General features: G+C 34.5%; 1 protein-coding gene across 1 annotated transcript in view; it reads right to left on the bottom strand.

The window, feature by feature from the left end:
- The window catches only part of Smp_194700 (putative cyclic-nucleotide-gated cation channel), a gene marked incomplete at both ends in the record, with an annotated part of 29,855 nt that extends 8,168 nt beyond the window's left edge, over window positions 1–21,687 (bottom strand). Inside the window, 6 exons of the mRNA XM_018798825.1 lie at window positions 3,382–3,565; window positions 6,983–7,295; window positions 10,023–10,340; window positions 12,829–13,040; window positions 16,926–17,098; window positions 21,601–21,687. Coding sequence (XP_018650675.1) covers window positions 3,382–3,565; window positions 6,983–7,295; window positions 10,023–10,340; window positions 12,829–13,040; window positions 16,926–17,098; window positions 21,601–21,687 — 1,287 coding nt within the window. The remainder of the gene's footprint in view (window positions 1–3,381; window positions 3,566–6,982; window positions 7,296–10,022; window positions 10,341–12,828; window positions 13,041–16,925; window positions 17,099–21,600) is intronic.
- Window positions 21,688–23,506: the final 1,819 nt, after the last annotated feature.

Below are 23,506 nucleotides of genomic sequence, written 5' to 3'. Positions count from 1 at the left end.
AAACGATTCACTCACGATCCACAGATGTCAGCAAAGATTGACTAAAATTCAATATTAAATGTTAATAACGAGATGCTACAGAACTTTACCTATAATATAAAATTCCCCATAAGTATTTGCAAACATACCATGAATATTAAGAAATTACCTAAAATCAGAAGGGGGTTTCGTGGAGATTTTAGTAATTTTATATAGTTGAGATCATGAATTAGTTGAAGCTAGACCACTATGGAAAACCTGGAAGCATTGACTCATGATCTCAACTATATAAAATTACTAAAATCTCCACGAAACCCCCTTCTGATTTTAGGTAATTTCTTAATATTCATGGTATGTTTGCAAATACTTATGGGGAATTCTATATTATAGGTAAAGTTTTGTAGCATCTCGTTATTAATATTTAATATTGAATTTTAGTCAATCTTTGTTGACATCTGTGGATCGTGAGTGAATCGTTTCAATAATAATCACTTTACAAAAAAGTTTCTAAATATTAGAATTATGTTTGACAGTGGAATCAAGGAATCGAGTTTCTGTTGGGGACGTTAGTTCCTCAGAACTCACTTGAAAAAAATTCTAATTTTATGATTTTATTCTGAAAATTTGAATTTTATGTTTTCGCAACCTACAGCTTACATTTCCCTCTCGGAATTCCTTGACTGTCACTGGTTGGCGGTTTTTTTAGTACGCTATTTTGTGACTCTTCCAAGGGCGTTTCTATCATTGTATAAATAAGTTTGATTTGTGTGCTTAGTGATCTTGTATTTCTAGGTGCTTGTAGAATGCCTCATCAAGACTTCTTAATCTAGTTAGCAGGCCTGGGGACAACGGATTAGAATAGCCTATCGTGTCTCTGTGTCTTTGACCTTCGTTACGTTTACCGAGTAAGGTGAACTCGTAATAGCATCGAGCATATCAGTTTCGTTATATAGGCAATAACAAGACAATCTTCATTACTAACTACGGAATAATACAAAACCTTAGAGGAAACATTCTTACCAGTTTAACAAAGCAATGGATTTCGTAACTTAACAACACTGTGAACAGTCCATTAGCACTTTAAATGAAAAATTTTAGGTTCAAAACTCAGGGAGAACAATAACAAAGGGTTAAAGTTTCATTCAACTGATAAGTTTCAAATGGAGTACAAGAGAATTCTTAATTACCTCTCCATATGTAATCCTTATATTCTTTACTATTGAGTATTTTTTGAACTGTCATATGTGATTGTGAATAATGTAATGGTCTATCAATTTCTCAGGTGGAATGAGTTCGTAATTTGCCCAATTTATTAACTATGTTTCATTAACAATTATAAACTAAGATATATGCAATTCGAAGATATTTTAACTAGAGGTTAATAACAACTAGAAACCCCTAGTTGTCAGTGAGCATAGAATAGGTCATTCATTTCAATTTGAGATCTTTTATTCAGAATACAGTGGTTCATATATATCAGCTTCAGTGATCTCGCTAAATAGTTTGGCCATTAGTAAACATCATTAGTAAGTATTCATCAATGGCTATTTCTGAAATAAAATTTTTTTGACATAAATGTTATTCCAATAAAGACTTGTCAAACCTTAATATTTTGCTGTTTGATATAGAATTCATTTTTTGGCATTATTAATGCGTTGTGTGCTACTGATGTCAATAGATACAAGTAGTATGTATCATCAATCAAAAGTGAAATACCTTGCAGCAGAAGGTTAATAAGATCGAAGAAAAGAGGATGAGAACAGAGAATAACTGTTGTGGAAATGAATAAACAATGAAGTTTGAGACGATTAATTGACATCTTGCAAATTAAGTATTTACTGTATGGTTCTTAGATGTTACTAAGTTGTCCTGTGTTCAAATACATTCGATTATCCCCACTTGTGTTGTTGTTCACTACATGAAAAAAGAATTAAACTGATCTCTATTTTTATCTTTTTTACATTTAAATTCTAATTTAAATTGTATAATGACCTGAAATCTATAATCCAAACACTGACCTTGACTATTCTCTGGTTAATGATTGTACTTTCTAACTTGTCATTTTGTTATATTTTTTCTCAAATTCATGGGGTTATTAAATCAACAGAGTGATTCTATGGTTATTTTGACTTTTTGTATATAGTAAGAGTGTTACAACTTGTGGCTGAGTGGATGTCCAGTTAATGTATGAAGTGATAAGATCGCTAATAAGAGAGCAGCGAATTATCGATACAACCAGTGATACACGAAAACCGTACGAACAGTCTAGAGTGCTTAACGGTCCTACTTCTGCCGAGCCAAGCCAGTTAAGTCCAGAACACCAATAACAGCCTCTGCGGTATGAATCATTTATTTCAAACATACTGAGTTTATATACCAAACAGACTGACCACATCGTACCAATAAAATAGAAAATAACATGTGTACAAGGTTCAGCCAAATGTGGCTGTGAATGTGGGAGGCAGCAATTAATAGACTGGGTATAACTCAAGAATGGTAAATCGTATAATACTACTCTATGGGTCAAAATAAAGCTTATAATAAGAGGAACACGAATATAAATAGTTTGGTTATTTAGCAATCATACGATAAAAAAATACATGCATAATACTGGTCCATAAATGGATTCCAAAGTTACCATTCACTATTGTTATTGAAACATAACAAAAAACTCCCATGCCAAAGTTCATTTTCCTTTTTATATCACTATGGACATTCAGAAAAATTCGATATAAGTGGTTTCTAAGTAATAATAACAGATACTACGGATTCCTAAAAAGATGAGGAACTGCATTTCAGTCTTTAATAATACTGGTTAAGGAAACTTTGGAAATTGGATCATTTCTTAATAAAATATTATAATATACTTCTAATTCAATGCGAATAAACAGTTAAAATAATAAAATGCAATAAACCATTGATGAGCCTTTTCGAAAATAATCCTTATATTCTTAGAAGAATTCAATGTAATAAGATTCAAAACATTGTGAGCAAAGATAGATAATAGCTAGCAGTAGAACGCAGGATTCGCGTCCCTTCCTATCTGAACTCAGCAGGTAAATGGATAACACGGTAGCGTTTAAAGAAAACGGTAATGGGTTCGAGTCCCGGAGTGAACATAAACTCCAGGGCTCAGGTACGTCCAGCCGACGATTCCCAAATACGACGAAACGCTTATAATTTGTGTAACTTAAAGTAATATCGAGCCATTCCACACAGAATGAACATATACCAATAAGAGATTGATCAATTACAATTCTAAACATCAATGGGAAGATTCAAACAACCAATACGAAAATGAATTAAAATTCAAAACAATTATTTATATAGTAATCCAAGATTTATTTAAGTAGTATATATATAATCGCCTACAAAAAATTATTTTTTATAAAATACACTTACTTTAAATATGCTAACACGTTGTAATGTATCAAAATGAACATGAATAGCAATTTCAGCTTTTAATTTATCTGGTAAAGCATTAAGACTATCTTCTTCTAATGATTGTTTATTAGTCCATAAATAATCAAACCATCTAATTACTCGAAGTTCTAATTCTTTATTAACTTTACGAAATTCCATGTATCTATAAGTGATGAAACGAGAGAATAGGTTAATAAATAATGATTGTCTTACATATTACTAAAGAGTGATTACTGATAAACAGATGGTTTAATATGGTATTGTACTCATCATTACTCCTCACCTAAGATTATTCTGTAGGGAGTCGAATTTATGACTGTCAAATCTCGTGATTAGCGTTAGCGTTTTTTTAGCGAGTTGGTTTTCTACGGGATGAGGTCGCTGACCCCATGCTCAACCCTCCTCCTTTACCCGAGCTTGGGACCGGCAGTAGCCCCCGGAGGAGCTACACTATCAGCAACAAGCTACTGTGAGAGAGAACAAACCAGATTTCAGTGGAGGGAGAAATCAGGAATAAGCGTTGGAAGTGGATAGGACACACATTGAAGAAAGCAGCCAACTGCGTCACAAGACAAGCCATCACATGGAATCCTGAAGGTCAAAGGAGAAGAGGAAGACCAAGGAACACATTACGCCGAGAAATGAAGACAGACATGGGAAGAATAAACAAAGGTTGGAAAGAACTAGAAAGGAAGACATAGGACAGAGTGGGTTGGAGAATGCTGGTCGTCGGCCTATGCTCCATTGGGAGTAACAGGCGTAAGTAAGTAAGTAAATCTCTTGATGTTTGATAATCAATGTGTTATATCAACAGCTAACTGAGATTTGAAATGATGAATAAATGTACCACAACGTATGATAGTTCCGCTTTCGAACCTTCCAGTGTCTGGTGATGGGTGTTTACTCATTAAAGATCCTTAACCTAGAAAGGGAAAGTATCCGCTTATTCCTTACACTCTATATACCTCAATCACGAGTTTATAATGTTCTCAGAGATATTTCATCATTATTATATTGTAAATGAAGTTTATTAACGCTGTATTACATCATTCGGGCGTACAACATATGTTGATAAAATAATATTTCTTCTTAACGCCTAAAAATCTTATCAGCTGATCCGATCTTGAATACTTATGCTTCCGTCATGTTTTTCATTTAGTGTTAAAAAAGCTAGCATATTTCATCTTGAGGTATCTGATGAAGGTTTATTTGTAGTGTCGGTTAATATGTTAAACTCATAAACCTTATCCTAGCTTCTGGACAAGACAATTTACTCATCCATTTTGAGTCACGTTTTGACTTGGTTAATTATTCACTTATCAACCCTGACTATTTTTATATGAGCGCATGTGTGTGCACACTTCTGATCCTATTCATAACATGTCTGTAACTTATTTTTTATCTGACTATCAATATTGATAATGCTTGATTAAAGTGAGTTGGCTTACCCGCCATCTCCAATGCGTGTCATTTCGCCTCGTTCTCTTCTATTCGCTTCATCCCTCTGATTTCCTGTCCAGATCAATGAGTGTACAAAATATATGTATTCGGAAATCCATCCTCGTATTCTACTTATTGAATTCCGTTATTTACCAACGCGGATTAAGTCATTTATTACATACGAGGATAGACAGGATGTATATTTTGACAACAATCATTCATTCGATCTAACTGGAGTCAGATCTAGTTCCACTAAATATTCTTAAAAACTACAAATACAAGGTGGTATTTGTAACCTTATACTTCAGGAAAGCAGTGTATTGCTTTTAAGGATAATTTTCATCACAGACTGGCAATAATTAAAAAATTATTGGAAAAAAACTGATGTCAACGAACTCAAAAACAGACTGGTCAGAATGTATACACTGGTGATTGTTTAAATCTTCCGATTGATATTTACGACTGCAATTGATCTTATTGGTATATGTGCATTCTGTGAGAATTGACTCGATATTGCCTTAGATCAGAAGTAATATAAGTAGAAATGGATTGTGGCTAGCTGTGGAATCCGCTGTGAAATCCAATGGGAAGATTCAAAAAACCAATACAAAAATGAAACTCCATAGCACGATTCAGTGGCTATCTAGACTCAGTTGATAAGTGGATAACGAAATGGAGTTTGAAGTGAACGGTATCGGGTTCGAGTTCCCGAGTGAACATCAACTCCGGGGTGCGGGCACATCCGGTTGATGAGTCTCAAATAGGACGAGACGTTCGTCCTAGATTCCCCTGCTAGCCATTACCAACCATCTTTGCTTATGATGCTTGTGACTTCAGGTGATATCGTGGCGATACAAACAAACACGAAAGCCATAGTGAGTGTGTACTGATTAGGTGTCTCAGAGAAGATAAGAACAGCTTTTCAATTCCTAATGGATTTCCCTGATTCTTTATCTCAATTCAGTTTATAATAAAAGCTTTATCAATTAAACTTTTACTGTAAGTGAATGAAATAACTTGTTTTTATTTAACTGACTTCAGCATTTATTTTTGAATGGTCTCAAAGGTAATATTGTCAATTGCTTATTCAGAAAACAGCTACTTCCGGTTAGAAATCCACTTAACACTTGGAACATCTGAAATATGTGCTCATGAGCGGTAGTATAGAATAAGATATTTGTCGAACGTGGCAAAGGTTTGCATAGATTTCTTACCAAATATTTTTATAATATGAATTCAATAGGGTCACAAAATTAGCGGGATATCTATCAAGACTCTATTTGCAACAAGTAATACCTTGATGGCTTGATTCATTACAAAAAATATGATTCGACTGAATGTTATGTATATTTTTATTAAAATTGTTCATCCACACAATATCGTACAAAAAATTGTAACTGAAGCAAAACCTTTTATTATATATAAAAGTGAAACCAGAAATTTATATTGAGATCATAAATGGACGAATGTTGGACCGCCATTGGAAACCTGGAAGCACTGGGCGGCCTTTCCGTCTTAGAATGGGACTCCTCAACAGTGCACATCCACAAACTCCTCAAGCCCTACTCAAACTCAGAAACACTGGTATCACGCGCGAACGCCTAACATCTAGACCACCGGGTCGGCATTCAACGGTTTTAATATCCAACTTCAACCAATCCACAATATTGCACGACTGTCTTTCATTGTCTTCTGTGGGTGACGGCCTCACACCCTACATGGATTAGAATCTAATGGTCATGGCTTCTTACTAGAACTTCAAGCATTTCCTCTCAAAGTTAGTCGGTAATGGGAACATGGTAGTTATCAATAATGGATTGTGAGATTGTTGAGTTTTTGATTGAGATCATGAATCAATCAATGTTAGACCACCATTAAAAACCTGGGAACACCGTATGGCCGTTTCGTCTTAGTATGGGACTGGTGAGCGATGCTCATCCACGAAACGGCCGTGCAGTGTATCTAGGTTTTCAATGGTGATCTAACATTAATCGATTCATAATCTCAATCAAAATCTCAACAATCTCCATATTGACAAAAATTTATAGTAGCCCCATTTTGAAAAATCTACTTAACCAATCTCCCTGACTACACATAATTACTGAGTTAATCAAACTTTGAAACATTTACTTACACTCACCTTTTAACACCATCCATTTTATTTTGAAATTCTGTTCTAGCTGCATTCATATTTGTTATCATTGCTCCAACATTACCAACAACCGTAGCAAAAATTAATACACCAACAAGAAAATCAATAGTAATAAATATATATTCAGCATTACGTACTGGTTTAGGTGTTTCACCAATTGTTGTTAAGATTAATGTTGACCAATAAAAACTATAAACATATTGTGAAAATAATCTATCCCATTGTTCTGTATAATTTTTATATTCATCTGATGTATCATCACTTGAACGTGGTGGATAGACAAATGAATCTGAGCTTAAACCTATTTGACGATATCATAAAGATCAGAAATTAAAGAAGTATCCCCATTTTATGGAAAGGTATTTATATCAAGTTATTCATGTTGAAATATAGTCCACTTACGTCTGTAACATTGTATGCTTTTGGCAACAAATGTAGGGTTCAAAGTTGAGTGCATAAATGTGTACTTGACTATTGAGTCACATTGAATTATTATCAAGTTAATAATAGATCACATCAGGTGATTACATTTAAAGCGATAGTTACTGGGTTTGAGTCTCATTATGAATATCAATAGTGGGATTTGGGTGTGTTTAGTTGATGATTCTCAATCAAGACGAAACATTTGTTCTGCATCTCACTCCAAGTATACTAAAAACTTGGATTTTGCGAAAACTAACTTGAGTCTGATTTTAATTCATATATTTTGGTTGTTTGTATCAACCGATTGATGATCAGGACTGGAATTGATCAAACGTTTTTTGGCATATGTACATTCTGTGTGGACTGACTCAATATAGCCACTAGGTCTCAAGCATCATAAGCAAAGATGAACGGTGGTAGCTAGCAGTGGAATTCAGGACATGCGTTTCGTCCTGTTTGAGACACGTCAGCTGGATGTACCTACATTCCACAGTTGACGTTCACTTAGGCACTCAAACCCACTACATTTCTCTTAAAACTCCATTTTGTTATCCACTTATCAACTGAGTCTAGATAGCCACTGTCTTGTGTGATGAGATGAATTTTAATTCATTATTTGTTTGGATCTTCACATAGATGTTTTAGACTTGAGTTCGACATTTGTTAATATTCACTTAGGTAAAATGAAGGAAAGTTACAAAACTGAGATTTCCAAAGTTTTATAAAGAACTAATACGGTTTTGTATTCCATTTTCTGCTACCTGGATGCGTGTTACTGAAAAGTCTCAAACTTCTACCAGATATCTGTCTAGTTCTCTTTACTACTCATGAGTTCTCCAATTGATGCAAAGTTATAGTGTAGGCCATTTTTACTAAACACAATAATATGTGAATTAAAAAAATCAAACGAATCAAAGAAAAAAGCTGGCATTCTAGATATGAAGAGATTAACAGTTAATGCTTATAAGGCTTTTATACAATGATGTCAGTATACAATAGATCAATGAATATGAAGATGACTTTATGAATGTGGAAATAATTATTATAAATGGTTGAGATCATGAGTCAATTGAAGCTAAACCACCATGGAAAACCTGTAAGCACTGGACGGCCGTTCCGTCCTATTGTGGGATTCCTCAACAGTGCGCATCCACGATCCCGCCTCGTGAGATTCGAACCCAAGACCTACCAGTATCGCGCCAGAGCACTTAACCGATAGACCACTGCCTCAGGAGTCCCACAATACGACGAAACGGCCGTCCAGTGCTTCCAGGTTTTCCATGGTGGTCTAGCTTCAATTGATTCATGAGCTCAACTATATAAAATTATTAAAATCTCCACAAAACCCCCTTCTGAAAATAATGATTAGTTAGTTAGTACTTCTATTAGATTGTAGATTAAATCAAACTGTAAGGTTGATATTATCAATAAATATTTTACATAATGTAAAGCATGTAGAATGATGATGACGTAATTGATTACCTAATCAGAAATTCTCCACAGGAGGTTATGTTATTCTTGAAATAATAAGAATTAAATAAGAGAACTGCCAATCCATTATAAGAAGAAAAGTTCAAATCTAGATAATCAATAATGAAAGTCCTTTTAGAATAACTGGTAGGTACTTTTAACACATTAGATTTATAAGAAGCTAACTGGTGTTTAAAGTGACACATTCTACACGGTTTCGAACTCTACCAAGGAATAAATATTGCATATATGATATATATGATCATTGTCATGGTTAAGAGCTATGTGTAGATTAAGCAGTCTGTGATTATCTGATACTAACGAACAATTATACTGTTTGTCATTGTAGCTTACAGCTTTTATACATGACTAAAAACGTTTAGGTATATAGACTATTGAGACTTGGCAATCTCATCTATTTTTAACCATACCTTACTCTTTGACCTTGATTATCTTAAACTATGATTTAATAGATTGACATTATAGAAAATAAAGAAAATCATACGCTCATGATCGAGGTGTGTTATGATAACACACACGTTTATGGTACCTAGTGACAAATAACACTTGTGCTGTACAACTACACTCATTATATTTTGATTTATTTAAATTAACTTTTAGCCATCTATCAGTGTTAGCAAGTGTTTGAACTATTCTGTTGTTTCTATTTTTGATTGATATTTAATAAATTATTTGTTATTACTAATAACAACATCATAATCATAAATGTCAAACAACTTAGTAACAATCTGAACTTAATAGTTCAATGAACAACATACTACCATTGGAAGAAAAAAGTCTTCAGTTCAAGTTCTAAATTTAACTATTTCAAAATAGTTGAAATCATGAGTCAATTGAAGCTAGACCACCATGGAAAGCTTGAGAGCACTAGAAGGCCATTTCGTTTCATTGTGATACTTCTAAGCAGTGCGCATCCGCAATCCCGCCTCACGAGGTTCGAACCAAGGACCTATCAGTCTCGCGCGTGATGTGTCGCTCAATTTCGTGGATCATTTGAAAGGACAAATAACACACTGTATCGGGAATCGGAAATGGACATGAAAAAGGATGAATAGCAACTGGAAACAACTAGAAAGGATTACTTATAATTGATAAAGTAGGGAGAAAAGCTTACCACTAGCACGACTAAATCCAAAATAAATACATGCATTCCAATGAATTAATACTAATATATAAGTAGTAAGCATTGATATACGAAATAAATTCGGTCGATTTGTACGTGTTTCAGTACGATCAACAAATTCAAATGATCTATAAATTTTCATTAAACGATTAAATCTTAACCATGATGCATAATGATTAAATATTGGTATCAAATATAATAAATCTGTTGGTAAAATGGTTATAATATCAATAATAAATTGTCTCCTTTTAAGATAAGCTTGTTTTAATTTTTCTTTATCACGTACTAATAAACCTTCTTCTAAGTAACCTAAAGAAAGAGGAAACAAAAAAGATGCCAATAAGTTTATATAGGGTAATAATAGTGAATAGATTGATGAACTATATATGGGATTTATGTATTATTCAAATCTGTGATAAAATGTTATCTTAATAGTTGAATTCATGAGTTGATCTACGTTAGACCATCATTGAAAACCTTGAAGTAATCGACGACTGTTTCCTCCTTAGTATAGGACACCTCACCATTGCGGAACCACAGTTTTGCAAGTGGGACTTGAACCAAAGACTTTCAGTCTTACATGCAAACACTTAACCTCTAGACCACTGAACTGGCTAACATCTAACGATTTCAATGTTTTACTACAATTGATCCATGACCTTGCGCAACCATTCATTCATTGTTTGAGGTAAATATCTGTCTTTACCCGATATACATTGGACTCCACAGGTCATGGCTTCTCACTAGAACTCCATAAAACCATCTTGAAACTAGTCACCAATGAGCACATGATAATTATGATCAGAATAGGGGTCTGTGAAGAATGTAGTAATTTTAATAGTTGAATTTATGAGCCAATGTAAACCAGACCACTATTTGTGTACATAAACGTTGGTACAAGGGATTAAAAGAAATAAAAACGAATAATATCATATGATTATTAATAAGAGTTGTCGGAGAAAGAGTCGAAGCAATAGAAATTTTTCCAGTCGCAGTTATCATTGATTTGTTCGACAGCTGTGATATTGTCTGGGTGCCCAAATCAAAACAAGTGGTTTTCTTAGGGTGCCAACCTCCGAGCCTTTGACACAAAGGTCTAATCCACAAGGCAGTGGAGTGACGTTAGTAGATGCAGTCTCATAATAACCGGTTGCCAACAATAGGTTCGTATGTCTTTTGTTTCCTCAGGATCCTGGAACCCATGTGCACCACTGGTTTGTAGTGAGGGTTTTCCATCTCCCCTAGGTGGATCCACCATATCCATCAACCTGATTAAAGTGCAGGCCATTCACTTTTGGTTCTCTAATTTTCGTAAACAACACCCCTGATGAGAAGGCAGTGAGTAGGACTTCCATGGCAGTGACTGTATACTCGTGGCCATAAGAGAGCATTTTGAGAGGGAGAGCTGACTTTCCCCATCCTCGACCCTACCAGGGCATTTGGGGGCTACCCGAGTCGGAACCGCGGGAAGATTACATGATACCGCTACACTACCGGTGCGCGACGATAACTAACTATATACTACTTATTTTACTTCAATAAAACAAATCCATTGCATCAGTAAACTAAATGAAGACGGTTCATGGAAGGAGTTTTTTTAGGTCACTTTATTGATCTTAAGCTGTACAGTAGTATTTATAGTTGAATTTACATATATTAGTCTATTATAAAAAGAATTTTTGAATCGTCTGACAAAGTTGCCATAAATTATCAACAGTTCTTACTTATTGAACACAAATTATAGAATCATGCTACAGGTAATAAGAAATAACAATATAATAATTGAATTAATGAGTCGATCTAAGCTAGACCACCATTGAAATACTGGAAGCATTGGACAGCTGTTTCGTTCTAGTATGGGACGAAAGGATGATGAGTTGTGCAAGATCATGGATGGATCAGAGATTGACACCGTTGGACGTCTGTTCACTGATTTAAAGAATAAGAGTTCGCGCATAAAACTGAAGGTACTGGGTTCGAATCCCGCATGCGGGATCGTGAATGCGCACTATTGAGAAGTCCCATACTAAGACGAAAAGGCCGTCCAGTATTTTGAGGCTTTCAATGGTGGTCTACCTTAGATAGACTCATGAGTTTAACCATTACAGTTACTACGATCTCCATATATCTCCATTCTAAAAGTAACAGTTTGCAATGGAGTTGTTAAAAATTAATTATCTACACCTTGAGTATGAAGCTGACGAATATTATATTAACTAGGACTGATAATTAGTAACTAAGATCATGCTAAACTGAAGGATTGTTTATGACCTCTTAGTACTCAGAGTTCATGTATGGATTAGCTGAGTGTTATTACGCAATCACTGAGTAAAATTTTTAAAATCACCTATAAATACTATCACACAAAATTAAGCAAATGATATCGTTGAAATGAAATTTTTTTTGATTGAACTATTTTCAATTTAAATTCACTTAGTATTACTTGTTTGAATCTTCCCATTGATGTTTAGGACTCCAACTGGTCAGTCTCTCATTGGCATATGTGCATACTGTGTGTATTGCCTCTATATAGCCTTATTTCGCAAGCATTGTAAGCAAAGATCGCACAAACAAGTGGTTATCAGGACTCAGTAGCTCGCGTTTGAAGCGAAAGGTGCTGGGTTCGAGTCCCAGAGTGAACATCAACTCTGAGATGCAGGTGCATCCAGCTGACGAGTCCCAAATAGGACGAAGTGGCGCGCGTCCTTGATTCCACTCTTAGCCACTATCCATCTTTGCTTACAACATTTTCAAATTGTTTAAATCTATAAACAATTTACAGAAAAGTCTAACTCACCTGTACGGAATCCAACAAATATATCCATAAAATAGACACAATCAATACAATAGTCTAATACCATCCAAGTGATAGGACTTAATTCATGAAATTGAGTGAATGCAGATCTCATTGGTAAAACAATTGCATTATAAAGTACTGTAATTGTAACAATTCCAATCCAATAATAGTATCCACTTTCAGACGAATCAATAACTAAGTCTTTAAGATTACTATAAAAATAAACAATAAATACAGATTAATATTTATCTTCAAAAAAGAATGAAGTTCGATGGGTGCTAATAACTTGATTGAGATCACTGACCGACCCACTTTGAACAACCTTTAAAAACCTATAAGCGTTGGATAGTCATTTCGTCTTGGTATGGAACTTCTCAGTAGTAAACATCTATGACCTTGTATTTGCGATTCGAACGCAAGACTTTTAATCTTACTAGAGCTATTGTAATCGTCTACTTTTATAGGGACAAGGGATATCGAGTGTTCTTAATAAAGCATTGTTTACTAAATTTGTCCTTGTTTTTATATTTACATACATGACTCATAGTGTTTTAAAGTATATCTCCAACTTTTCATATATGTATTTATTTATCCATACATTTTTATCGATATTCCGAATGCCAAAAGAGAGGGGTTAGATTGATCTCTTAATCAAGTGGTCTATTTTGAAGTTCAAAGATGAGGTTCCATGATGGTCAGTGACCATAGTAAAATCATTTGCTATTCGTTTTCTAAAAAATTTTTAAAGCTTAGATTCACAGGTAAGTAAAAGCCATAGTTTTCAAAATCCCTTAGATCAGGTCTCTTTATATATCAACGGAGCTTGAACACAAAATATTCACTTTTGCTTTCCTAATACAAAAGGGTACTGAATAAGTTTTCTATGGAGAAGTCTATAAATACTCAACCCTATAAGATAATCACGTTATAAGGCTAAGGCTGCTTCACAAAATCCTAATTGAGATCAACGATTCAGAAGGTAGTCAGTGAAAAGAACAAATTGAACTCTATGGAACATTACATTATGTCCCGATAACAATAATGAATGGTGATTTCGGGATCCATTTATGGACCAATACTATGCATATATTTTTTCATCGTATATTTGTTAAATCACTAAACTATCCATATTCATGTCTCCCTAATTATGAGCTTTATTTTCACCTATGAACTATTGATATCCGATTTACCATTCTCTAATTATGCCTTGTCGATCATTTAATATCCCCTTATTCACAGTCATATTTAGTTAAACGGTAAATCATATAACAATAGTTTATAGTTCAAAACAATGCTTATAATAAGAGGGACACAAATATGAATAGTTTAGTCAATTAACAATTATACAATAAAAAATATATATATATGCATAGTATTGGTCCATAAATAGATCCCAAAGTTACCATTCATTATCCTTATCGGGGCACGACAGTTGCTGATACCTTGACGTGGTGGTCAGGCTCGCCTATCATGATGAACCAATCTAGCTATACTGCCTGGAACAATCGTTCCTCAAGGTCCTATCATGCCAGGCAGGTTGGTTGAAGAGCGGTTAGACTAAAAGCAGCAATCCCAAGGTCCGAAGGCGAAGTCGTACTGCTGACTGTACAGAGGTGTGACAGCAGTAAGGTGTTTCCTCCGGACAACCAGCATAACAGCCATGCTGCCTTCCCACAAGGAGGGGTGTGGTTAGAAAAGGTCGACCCTAAAAATTCACACCTTGCCTTATCCCAAGGATATCCATTTCCGGCGGTAAGGTCCCAACAAATACGGAGCTAACACAAAAACTACCCACAAAAAGGTCGTGTTTGACCGACCTCAAGCAGTTGTCCCTTGGGCACTGCGGTCATGCTCTCAGGTCATTAAGACCACTTCTAAACCAATTTCCTTTTCAGGTACCTCTAGAAGAACCCTTCTACGGTGTGGGCAATCGGGAACTGATAACTGCCCTCATACCTTTAACAGCACCCAAGACCATTGTATTCATAATCAATCTCCTTTCCTCCTTATCGGGGCGTAACAGTTACTTTACCAATGATATAACCATTGCTAAAATCTTAAATGATCAAAATGCTTAGAAAGTCGAATTTTCATCATATTATAAATTAAATTAAACAACAGAATGCTTTCCCTTATGCTTTGTTAATGTTTATAAACAAAGTAATGAAATGTAAATAATGAAGTTGGACATTCTAAAAATTAAATTAAATTTTCTCCAAAAATTTTTTAGAAAAAAAAGTTTCGTTAATTCGAAGAAAAACGTTAGATTGAACAGTTTCAAATGACAAGGGTTACCAAAAATAGTAACTTAATTTAAATTGTGATAGTTTGAATTAGCGCGTTGTTTATATTCTTAACTGAAACTTGATCAAATTCACTTGATGTTGTTAACTTGTATCTTTCTATTGTTATTTAGGATTGCAATTGATAAGTCACTTGTAGTTATCAAGATTCTGTAGCTAAGTGAATAACGCGAGGGCGTTTGAAGTGAATGGTACATGGTTCGAATCCCTGACTGAACATCAATTCGGATTCAGGTAAATTCAGCTGTCGAGTCTCAAGTAGGACGAAATGTGTATCCTGGATTCCACTGCTAGATACTATACATCTTTGCTTAGGACTAGGGTCCTACCACAGGAAATACTGTTGTCATTATGTCAGCTCCTAGACTAATTCTGTGAACAGAATAAATTTTTATGACTACTGAAAAATAAATACACAATAGGACGAAACGGCCGTCCAGTGCTTACAGGTTTTCCATGGTGGTCTAGCTTCAATTGACTCATGATCTTAACTGTATAAAATTACTAAAATCTCCACAAAACCCCTTTTTGAAAAACTGAGTTGTTGACGACAAACTCATAATAAGTGAATGTCAGCATATAAAAATGAAATAGTCAATACACAATAATAAACAACAACAAAGTTCATTCAGGATGTAACAAATTCTATAGATCATAAATCATAGGTTATTTATCAATTAACAACATCAAAACCCTAATCATCAGGTCAACTCTACTAATAGGATTCGATTAGCACTAAAGACAAAAGAAATATAACATTGGTTACCAATTGCTCTAAAACTGTGTTACTAGTCTAGCTGTTCTTGATTTTCACATTGGGTTACATGTAATGATGAAATTGTTTCAAATGGGAAGATACCTAGAATCAAAGTATCTTGGTGACCAATTTCAATCACCTAACACTGTCCAATTTGTCAACTACCACATCACTGAATGAAGATATTGATAGTTTTCCTAAACAATAAGCTAAACAAGACTAGAAATATCAAAAATGAACTTTCATTATCCTATTAAAAGTATATTCACATAATGTACCCTTCATTTCGACTGCCGTGCGTGGCAACATGGATGCGCACTCTTAAGGAGTCCCATACTAGGATGAAACAGCTGTCCAATCCATCTAGGTTCTCAATGGTGATCTATTTATTTTATTTATTTATTTAAACAAATAAATATTGGTACAAGAAAGCACCAGATACACACAAATCTCATTCGATTTGTGTGAGGGCTATGATACTGCACAGGTGCCCAAACCGAAGCATGTGGTTTTCTTAGGGGGGCACATTCGGAGCCTTTGACCTAAAGGTCTGATCCACAAGGCAGTGGAGCATCGTGAGGAGATGCAGTTCCATGGTACCCGGTGACCAACGATTGATTCATACGCCATTTGTTCCCTTAGGATCCTGGAGCCCATGTGCACCATTGGTTTGGAATCAGGGTTTTCCAACTCCCCTAGATGGACTCGGCGTGTCCACAAACCCGATTAATGCTCTGGACATTCGCTTTTCGTCCTCTCAATTTCGTAAACAACACCTGTGGTACGAGAAGGCAGTGAGTAGGACTTCCCTGGCAGAGGCTATATACACGTGGCTATGTGAGAGCATTTCGAGATGAAGAGCGGACTCTACCAAGGCATTTCGGGGCCAATGGTGATCTAGCTTCTATTAACTCATGAATTCAATTAATAAATTACTACAACCTCCACAAAACCCCTTTCTAACAATAAATATTTCAATTGTCAATTATGACTTTCAAAACTTTTTTAATCATTTTATTTCGAAACGCATAAATCACCTTGGTATATTTTGAATTCTTTGACGTATTGTTAGTTTTTTCTTTGTTTCACCTTCTGTTTCTTGTTTGTTTGTATCATTTTTCTTATCACCAGCTTCAGTATCCTTATTTATGATTAAATTTTCCACTGCTGAATCGTTTTGTTTTTCACGTTTATATTTTTTACTGAAACACTAAATAAAATGAAAAATAAACAAACAAAATAATTTTTAATAGTTGAAATCATGAGTCGATTGAAGCTAGACCATAATGGAAAACCTGGAAGCACTGGACGGCCGTTTGGTTTTATTGTGGGATTCCTACCTAGTGTGCATTCACGATCCTTCATCGAGAGATTCGAATCCAAAACCTATCGATCTCGCGCGCGAATGCTTAACCTCTAGACCATTGAGCTGACATCCGATGGTGTTAATGTCTTATTTCAACTAATCCACAAAATCGAGTGACACATCTAATGGTTAAACGTTCGCGCGCGAGATTGATAGGTTTTGGGTTCGAACTTTGCGAGGCGGGATCGTGAATAGACACTAGTGAGGAGTCCCACAATAAAACTAAACGGCCGTCCAGTGCTTCCAGGTTTTCTATGATGGTCCATCTTCAGTTGACTCATGATTTCAACTATCAAAATTACTATATTACTATATATTATTATATTATATTATATATAATATATATGTATATATATTATATTATATATTATTATTATATTACTATATATTACTATATTACTATATTGTTCAAAATTTCCCATTGATGGTTAAGATGATCAGTCCCAAAGAGAACATCAACTCTCAGATGCAAATATATTTAGCTAACGAGTCCTGAATAGGACAGAACGTGAGTTCTAGATTCCACTGATAACCACCATCTAATATAAAAATCATTATGAACTGATATTTTAGTGCGTATAAAACATAGTTACCATTAGAGTTATAATGATTTGTAAAGTGATTAATGATGAGGCTATTTATATTTTTGGACAACATTCAGTACCAAAATATTAGAACTAAAGATGGAGTTAACAAGTGTCGTAATTAACTCTAATTTTATGAATTCAGTATTATCATGTACGGATTAGTGACTTATTTTGTGAGGTAATACTTAGAATTCTAGTGAGAAACCATAGATAGTAGAGGTTAGCCATGTTAGATGTGAGGCAGTTACTCGTCAATGTCATTGAAAGATAGTTGTCTAACATCACCAATTATCTGAATTTAGACATGTAAATCATTTAACGTCAATATAGTTGTTGAAAGGTTAAGCGCTTGGTGTGAAATCTTGTGTTTTATCACTATTAGAGGTCGTGGAGGCACACACTACTGAGCAGTTTCATACTACTTTGTTACAGTACTTTCCTGTTCCTACTGGTTTTCTATTTAAGGCCAGTCTATGATGTAAAGTAGGATTATTATTTGTATTTTGTCATTGATCAAACTCATTTATACCTCTCATCTAACGTTTTTTGACATTTATACTATGATGAGTTCTCAGTTGAACAATTTAACAGAAATAAACGTATTTCGCTTATTAAGCATACAAAGCAGAGTAATGTCAGATACTGGATTGAGAACAGTTTAGTTGCTGTAATTTTCATCTACATACAAATACAGAAAACTAATAATAGAATTATTGTAAGGAAAGATGGATAGTGGCTTTCACTGGAATCCAGTGTACGCGCGTTTTGTCCTATTTGGGACTCATCAGATGGATGTACCTGCATCTCAGAGTTGATGTTCACTCTGAGAGTCGAACTCAGTACCTTTCTCTTCAAACGCCACCGCGTTATCCATTCGGCCATTGAGTCCTGATAGCCACTTGCTTGTGCAATGGGGTGAAGCTTAAATTCATTTAGTATTGTTTGTTTGAACCTTCCGATTGATGTTTAGGACTGAAAGTGGTCAGTCTCTAATTAGCATACGTGCATACTGTGCGCGTCATGGATTCCACTGCTAGCCATTATCCATCTTTGCTTATAATGCTTATGAATTAAGGCTATATCGAGGCAATACACACAGTATACACATATGCTGATTAGAGACTGACCAGTTGCAGTCTTAAACATCAATAGGAAGATTCAAACAAACAACACTAAATGAATTTAATAATAGAATCAGTCTACATAACATTATGGAACTTGATTAAGGCCAGTATACACTGATTTAGTGTTCATAACTAAAAAAATAAAGCTTCTCTCATCTGAATGAGACGAGATGAAATAAATATGAAAACTGATGATTTATCTTTTACTTGGACCCTTAAACATCGGCTTCTCAATTACTTACTAGTTTCCATAAAATGTTTTCACTACTGAACCTCAAGTAAAACATAGGAAGCGAAAAGTATAGTGAAAGCTGTACTTTTGAAGTTAATGTATAGAGAATAAGAGTATGTATATGGTTATTTGTAATCGCAAGATCGGAGAAACTTATAAAACGTATGCTAAATCAATAATAAATTCGATAACATAATAATCAGGATAAGGAAAATGATTCCCGTGCAATTCGCTAAAGAAAATCAACCGATTAAAGTACTTTTATAGCATGTTCCAAACTTTTAAATATTTTATAGAAAAATGATCAAGAGTTCCAAATATATGATTGGCTAATTTTGATTGGGTCATTTGTTTAACTATAAAACAATCGGTTTTGATGGTTTTATAGAATCCTACTATTGAGAATGAATAGTGATATACACTAAGATCATTATGACTATTCAAAGTGATTAAAATTCATCAGTTTTAAAATAAATGTCAGTTGTACTTGTAGAACATTAACATAAACTTGAAGAATTAAAAACCAACGTCTTATTATATCAACTTCCAGCTGAAGAAGAAGAAGAAATTAGGAAAAGACATTGGATGTGGATAGGATATACATTACGGAAATCAGCAAACGGCATCACAAGGAAAGCACTAACTTGAAATTCTGAAGGGAAATGGAAAATAGGAACGACAAATAACACACAATGTCCGGAATTGGAAGCAGATATGAAAAGGATGAATAGCAACTGAAACAAATGGAGGAGATTTCTCAGGACAGTATTGGATGGAGAATTCTGTAACTTTCTATCTATTAACCCGAATCCTTGGCTCATTACTTCATTCAGATGAAATGTCAAAGTGATGTCATTTATCTTGAACAAATGTAAAAATGTGGGAATATATTGACAAAATTACACCAATCATTTGATATAAACATGATATTGTATATACTACTCGTAGACTGCTACAATGTCTTTTTCAAAAGAAGGTTTTATGAAAGGCATTAGATGTAAAAATCATATTTTTCAGAATGTCACCAACTGAAATCCAGATCATTACAAGGTTCCAAGTAATTATAACTTGTTCAGGTAAAAAAAGCAGTGTTTGAGGTCCGATTTCTATCAGACTATTCATCCAACCTTTTGACAAATATTAAACAGTATTGATAATCTAACGGCTATTTTTTGGTGACTCGATGGAAATATATATATATATATATATATATAGTGTATCTGTAAGTGGTTTGAATAATTTTTTTTGTTTAGCGTTTTTTTAGCGAGTTGGTTTTCTATGGGATAGGGTCGCTAACCTTATGCCCGACCCTCCTCCTTTACCCGGGCTTGGGATCGGCAGTAGCCTCCGGAGGAGCTACAGGTCATCGACTGGGTCATGAAGACGTCAACATCTAGAGGAAAGCACGGGATTCAGTGGACAGGTAGGAAGCAGCTGAAAGATTTAGACTTTGCAGATGATCTGGCTCTTCTATCACACATGCAACAACAAATGCAGGAGAAGATGACCAGTGTAGCAGTAGCCTCAGCAGCAGTACGTCTTAATATAAACAAAGGGAAAAGCAAGACTCTCCGATACAATACAACATGCACCAATCGAATCACACTTGACGGAAAAGCTTTGGAGGATGTGGAAACCTTTACATATCTGGGCGACATCATTGGTGAACACGGTGAATCAGATGCAGATGTGAGGGCGAGGATCGGCAAAGCAAGAGCAGCATACTTACAACTGAAGAACATCTGGAACTCAATACCACTGCAAACCAACACCAAGGTTAGAATTTTCAATACAAATGTCAAGACAGTCCTACTGTATGGGGCGAAAACCTGGAGAACTACGAATGCCATCATCCAAAAGATACAAGTGTTTATTAACAGTTGTCTACACAAGATAATTCGGATCCGATGGCCAGACACTATCAGAAACACGTTTACGTGGGAGACAACAAACCAGATTCCAGCGGAGGAAAAAATTAGGAAGAAGCACTGGAAGTGGATAGGACACACTTTGAGGAAATCAACCAACTGCGTCACAAGACATGCTGTCACATGGAATCCTGTAGGCCACAGGAAAAGAGGAAGACCAAAGAACACATTACGCCAAGAAATAGAGACAGACATGAGAAGAATGAACAAAAACTGGATAGAACTAGAAAGGAATGCCCAGGGCAGAGTGGGTTGGAGAATGCTGGTCGTCGGCCTATGCTCCATTGGGAGTAACAGGTGTAAGTAAGTAATTAATTAAGTATCTATAAATAGTCCTGAGGTATCCACTCAAGGTTCCCATATGCAAACAGTAACTGATCAACATTTAAACTTGAAGACCTAACAACCGTAAAAAATACAATAACCTTTAAGATTACTTAATAGCAAATGAATGTTATATATATATAAAACTTACGAAAATCAATCTTTTCATGATAGATGATTTAGATCGTGATTCTAGATTTTGAAAAGCTATATCTGGTGTTTCCACAATTTCAGCCATGAATACTCGTCAAAATTCCGATTTGATTTTTATACATATAAAAAAAAATGGGCATACAAGTTTTATTTAAAAAAATAGATTCCTAATTTTTGATGATCCACAAAAGTTAAATTCTTATAGTCACATTGACGAAATATATTAAGATTAAAGTTACATTAACTCTGTAATTCAAATAAAATGAGATAAAACATATTTGAATATTTATATATAAAATGGACTCCACGATGATCTATCACTCCCACCCCAATATACTCGTCTTCATCATTGTTGTCATAGTAATAATGATATGTACTCATGTATATATATCGGGTGTGCCATATACAGGCGTGGTTAGGCAATTTATGCATATTATTGATTTTTTAAATTTCCTCTTTTTTTTTTCTCGAGTATTTTACTCTCTTGGAAATAAATAGGAATCGAAGATTGAGCTACTGGTTAATAAAACGTTTATTTTACTTTTTTTTTTCAGGACTATTAATCCTTAATATTTCAATGTTTAGTTTATTTTTTTTTTTTGCAGCAAATACAATCAGATATGATGATGATGATGATAATAAAAACAATGACGTAATGATTTCATGATTATGTCACATGGGTATCTACAAAAAAAAGTTTAATTTTTGTTGTATCAAAATATGGTCTATAACTAGGCAGGAAAAATAATGAATAAATCACATGGTTGTAGGATATACAAAATTCACCATTGAAATTATGAACCAATCTAAGTTAGACAATTATTGAAAACCTGGAAGGATTGGATAATCGTTTCACCTTACTATGCTAATACTCTTCAATGGTGTGCAGTCACAGTTCCTCAACTAGGGGACAAACCTAAAATATTCAACCGCGAATTTTCATAAAGAATTCCATCTAGGATGAAATAGCCATCCAGTGGATTCATCTTTTTAGTGGTTGTTTAATTTATATTGGTTCTTAACTTTAATAGCATTCATCCTTTCGTCATAACCCTATACTGATTTGATCGAGATATTGTTTTAAATAATTAACTTAAGTAGATGTGTAAAAAATTACGTAGTGTATCACACTACTACTTACTTATAATTAATCTCTTTAAGAGCTTTTATGTAGTTCAAAGAATTATAAGATAAACAAATGTTGAAGAATAGTAATCTTTTATGGAAACAGGAATGTCACTCTTTATAAGGTGTTCTTAATAGAGAGGCATCGTTTTTCAAGTATTCCAGTTTGATCATATGTGAATACTTATCTTCCATTGTATTTGTGAATAGTTGATAGATGAACTTATCACTTATTGAGTATATATAACAGATTCTGTTGAGTAATAATGAATATCACACACATTGAATATATATTACTGGTTATTATGATTACGTAATCCAACGGTCTGCTCACAAGTATTCAAAAGTAATATATTATATAAGAGTTACAATAGAAAGACCATTTGGATATCAGTAAATTTAGTTGACGAACCTAAACTCGGCTGTTAATCATCATCGAAATATATATATTAATCATATAATTGCATTTAATATGTAAGTATCTGATAAATAAGACTTTATAGAAACAGAAGCTGAACAAGTTTAGTTGTGAATACAAACAAAATCCTACAATCTTTAAGAGTAATAAGAAATATATTCACTGTTAGCAATCGTGATACAAATTATCAAATGAGCAAATCAAACGAGTTATTGTAAGCAAAGATGGATAGTGGCTAGTAGTGGAATCCAGGACGCACGTTTCATCCCATTTAGGACTCGTCAGATGGATGTACCTGCATCTCAGAGTTGATGTGTCACTCTGGGACTCGAACCCAGTAACGTTCTCTTCAAACGCCATC

This window comes from Schistosoma mansoni, chromosome 3 (genome assembly GCF_000237925.1).
Source record: "Schistosoma mansoni strain Puerto Rico chromosome 3, complete genome".
NCBI classification, from domain to species: domain Eukaryota; kingdom Metazoa; phylum Platyhelminthes; class Trematoda; order Strigeidida; family Schistosomatidae; genus Schistosoma; species Schistosoma mansoni.
The sequence above is the reverse complement of the archived record's forward strand: the minus strand, read 5'-3'. Positions and strand labels throughout refer to the sequence as shown.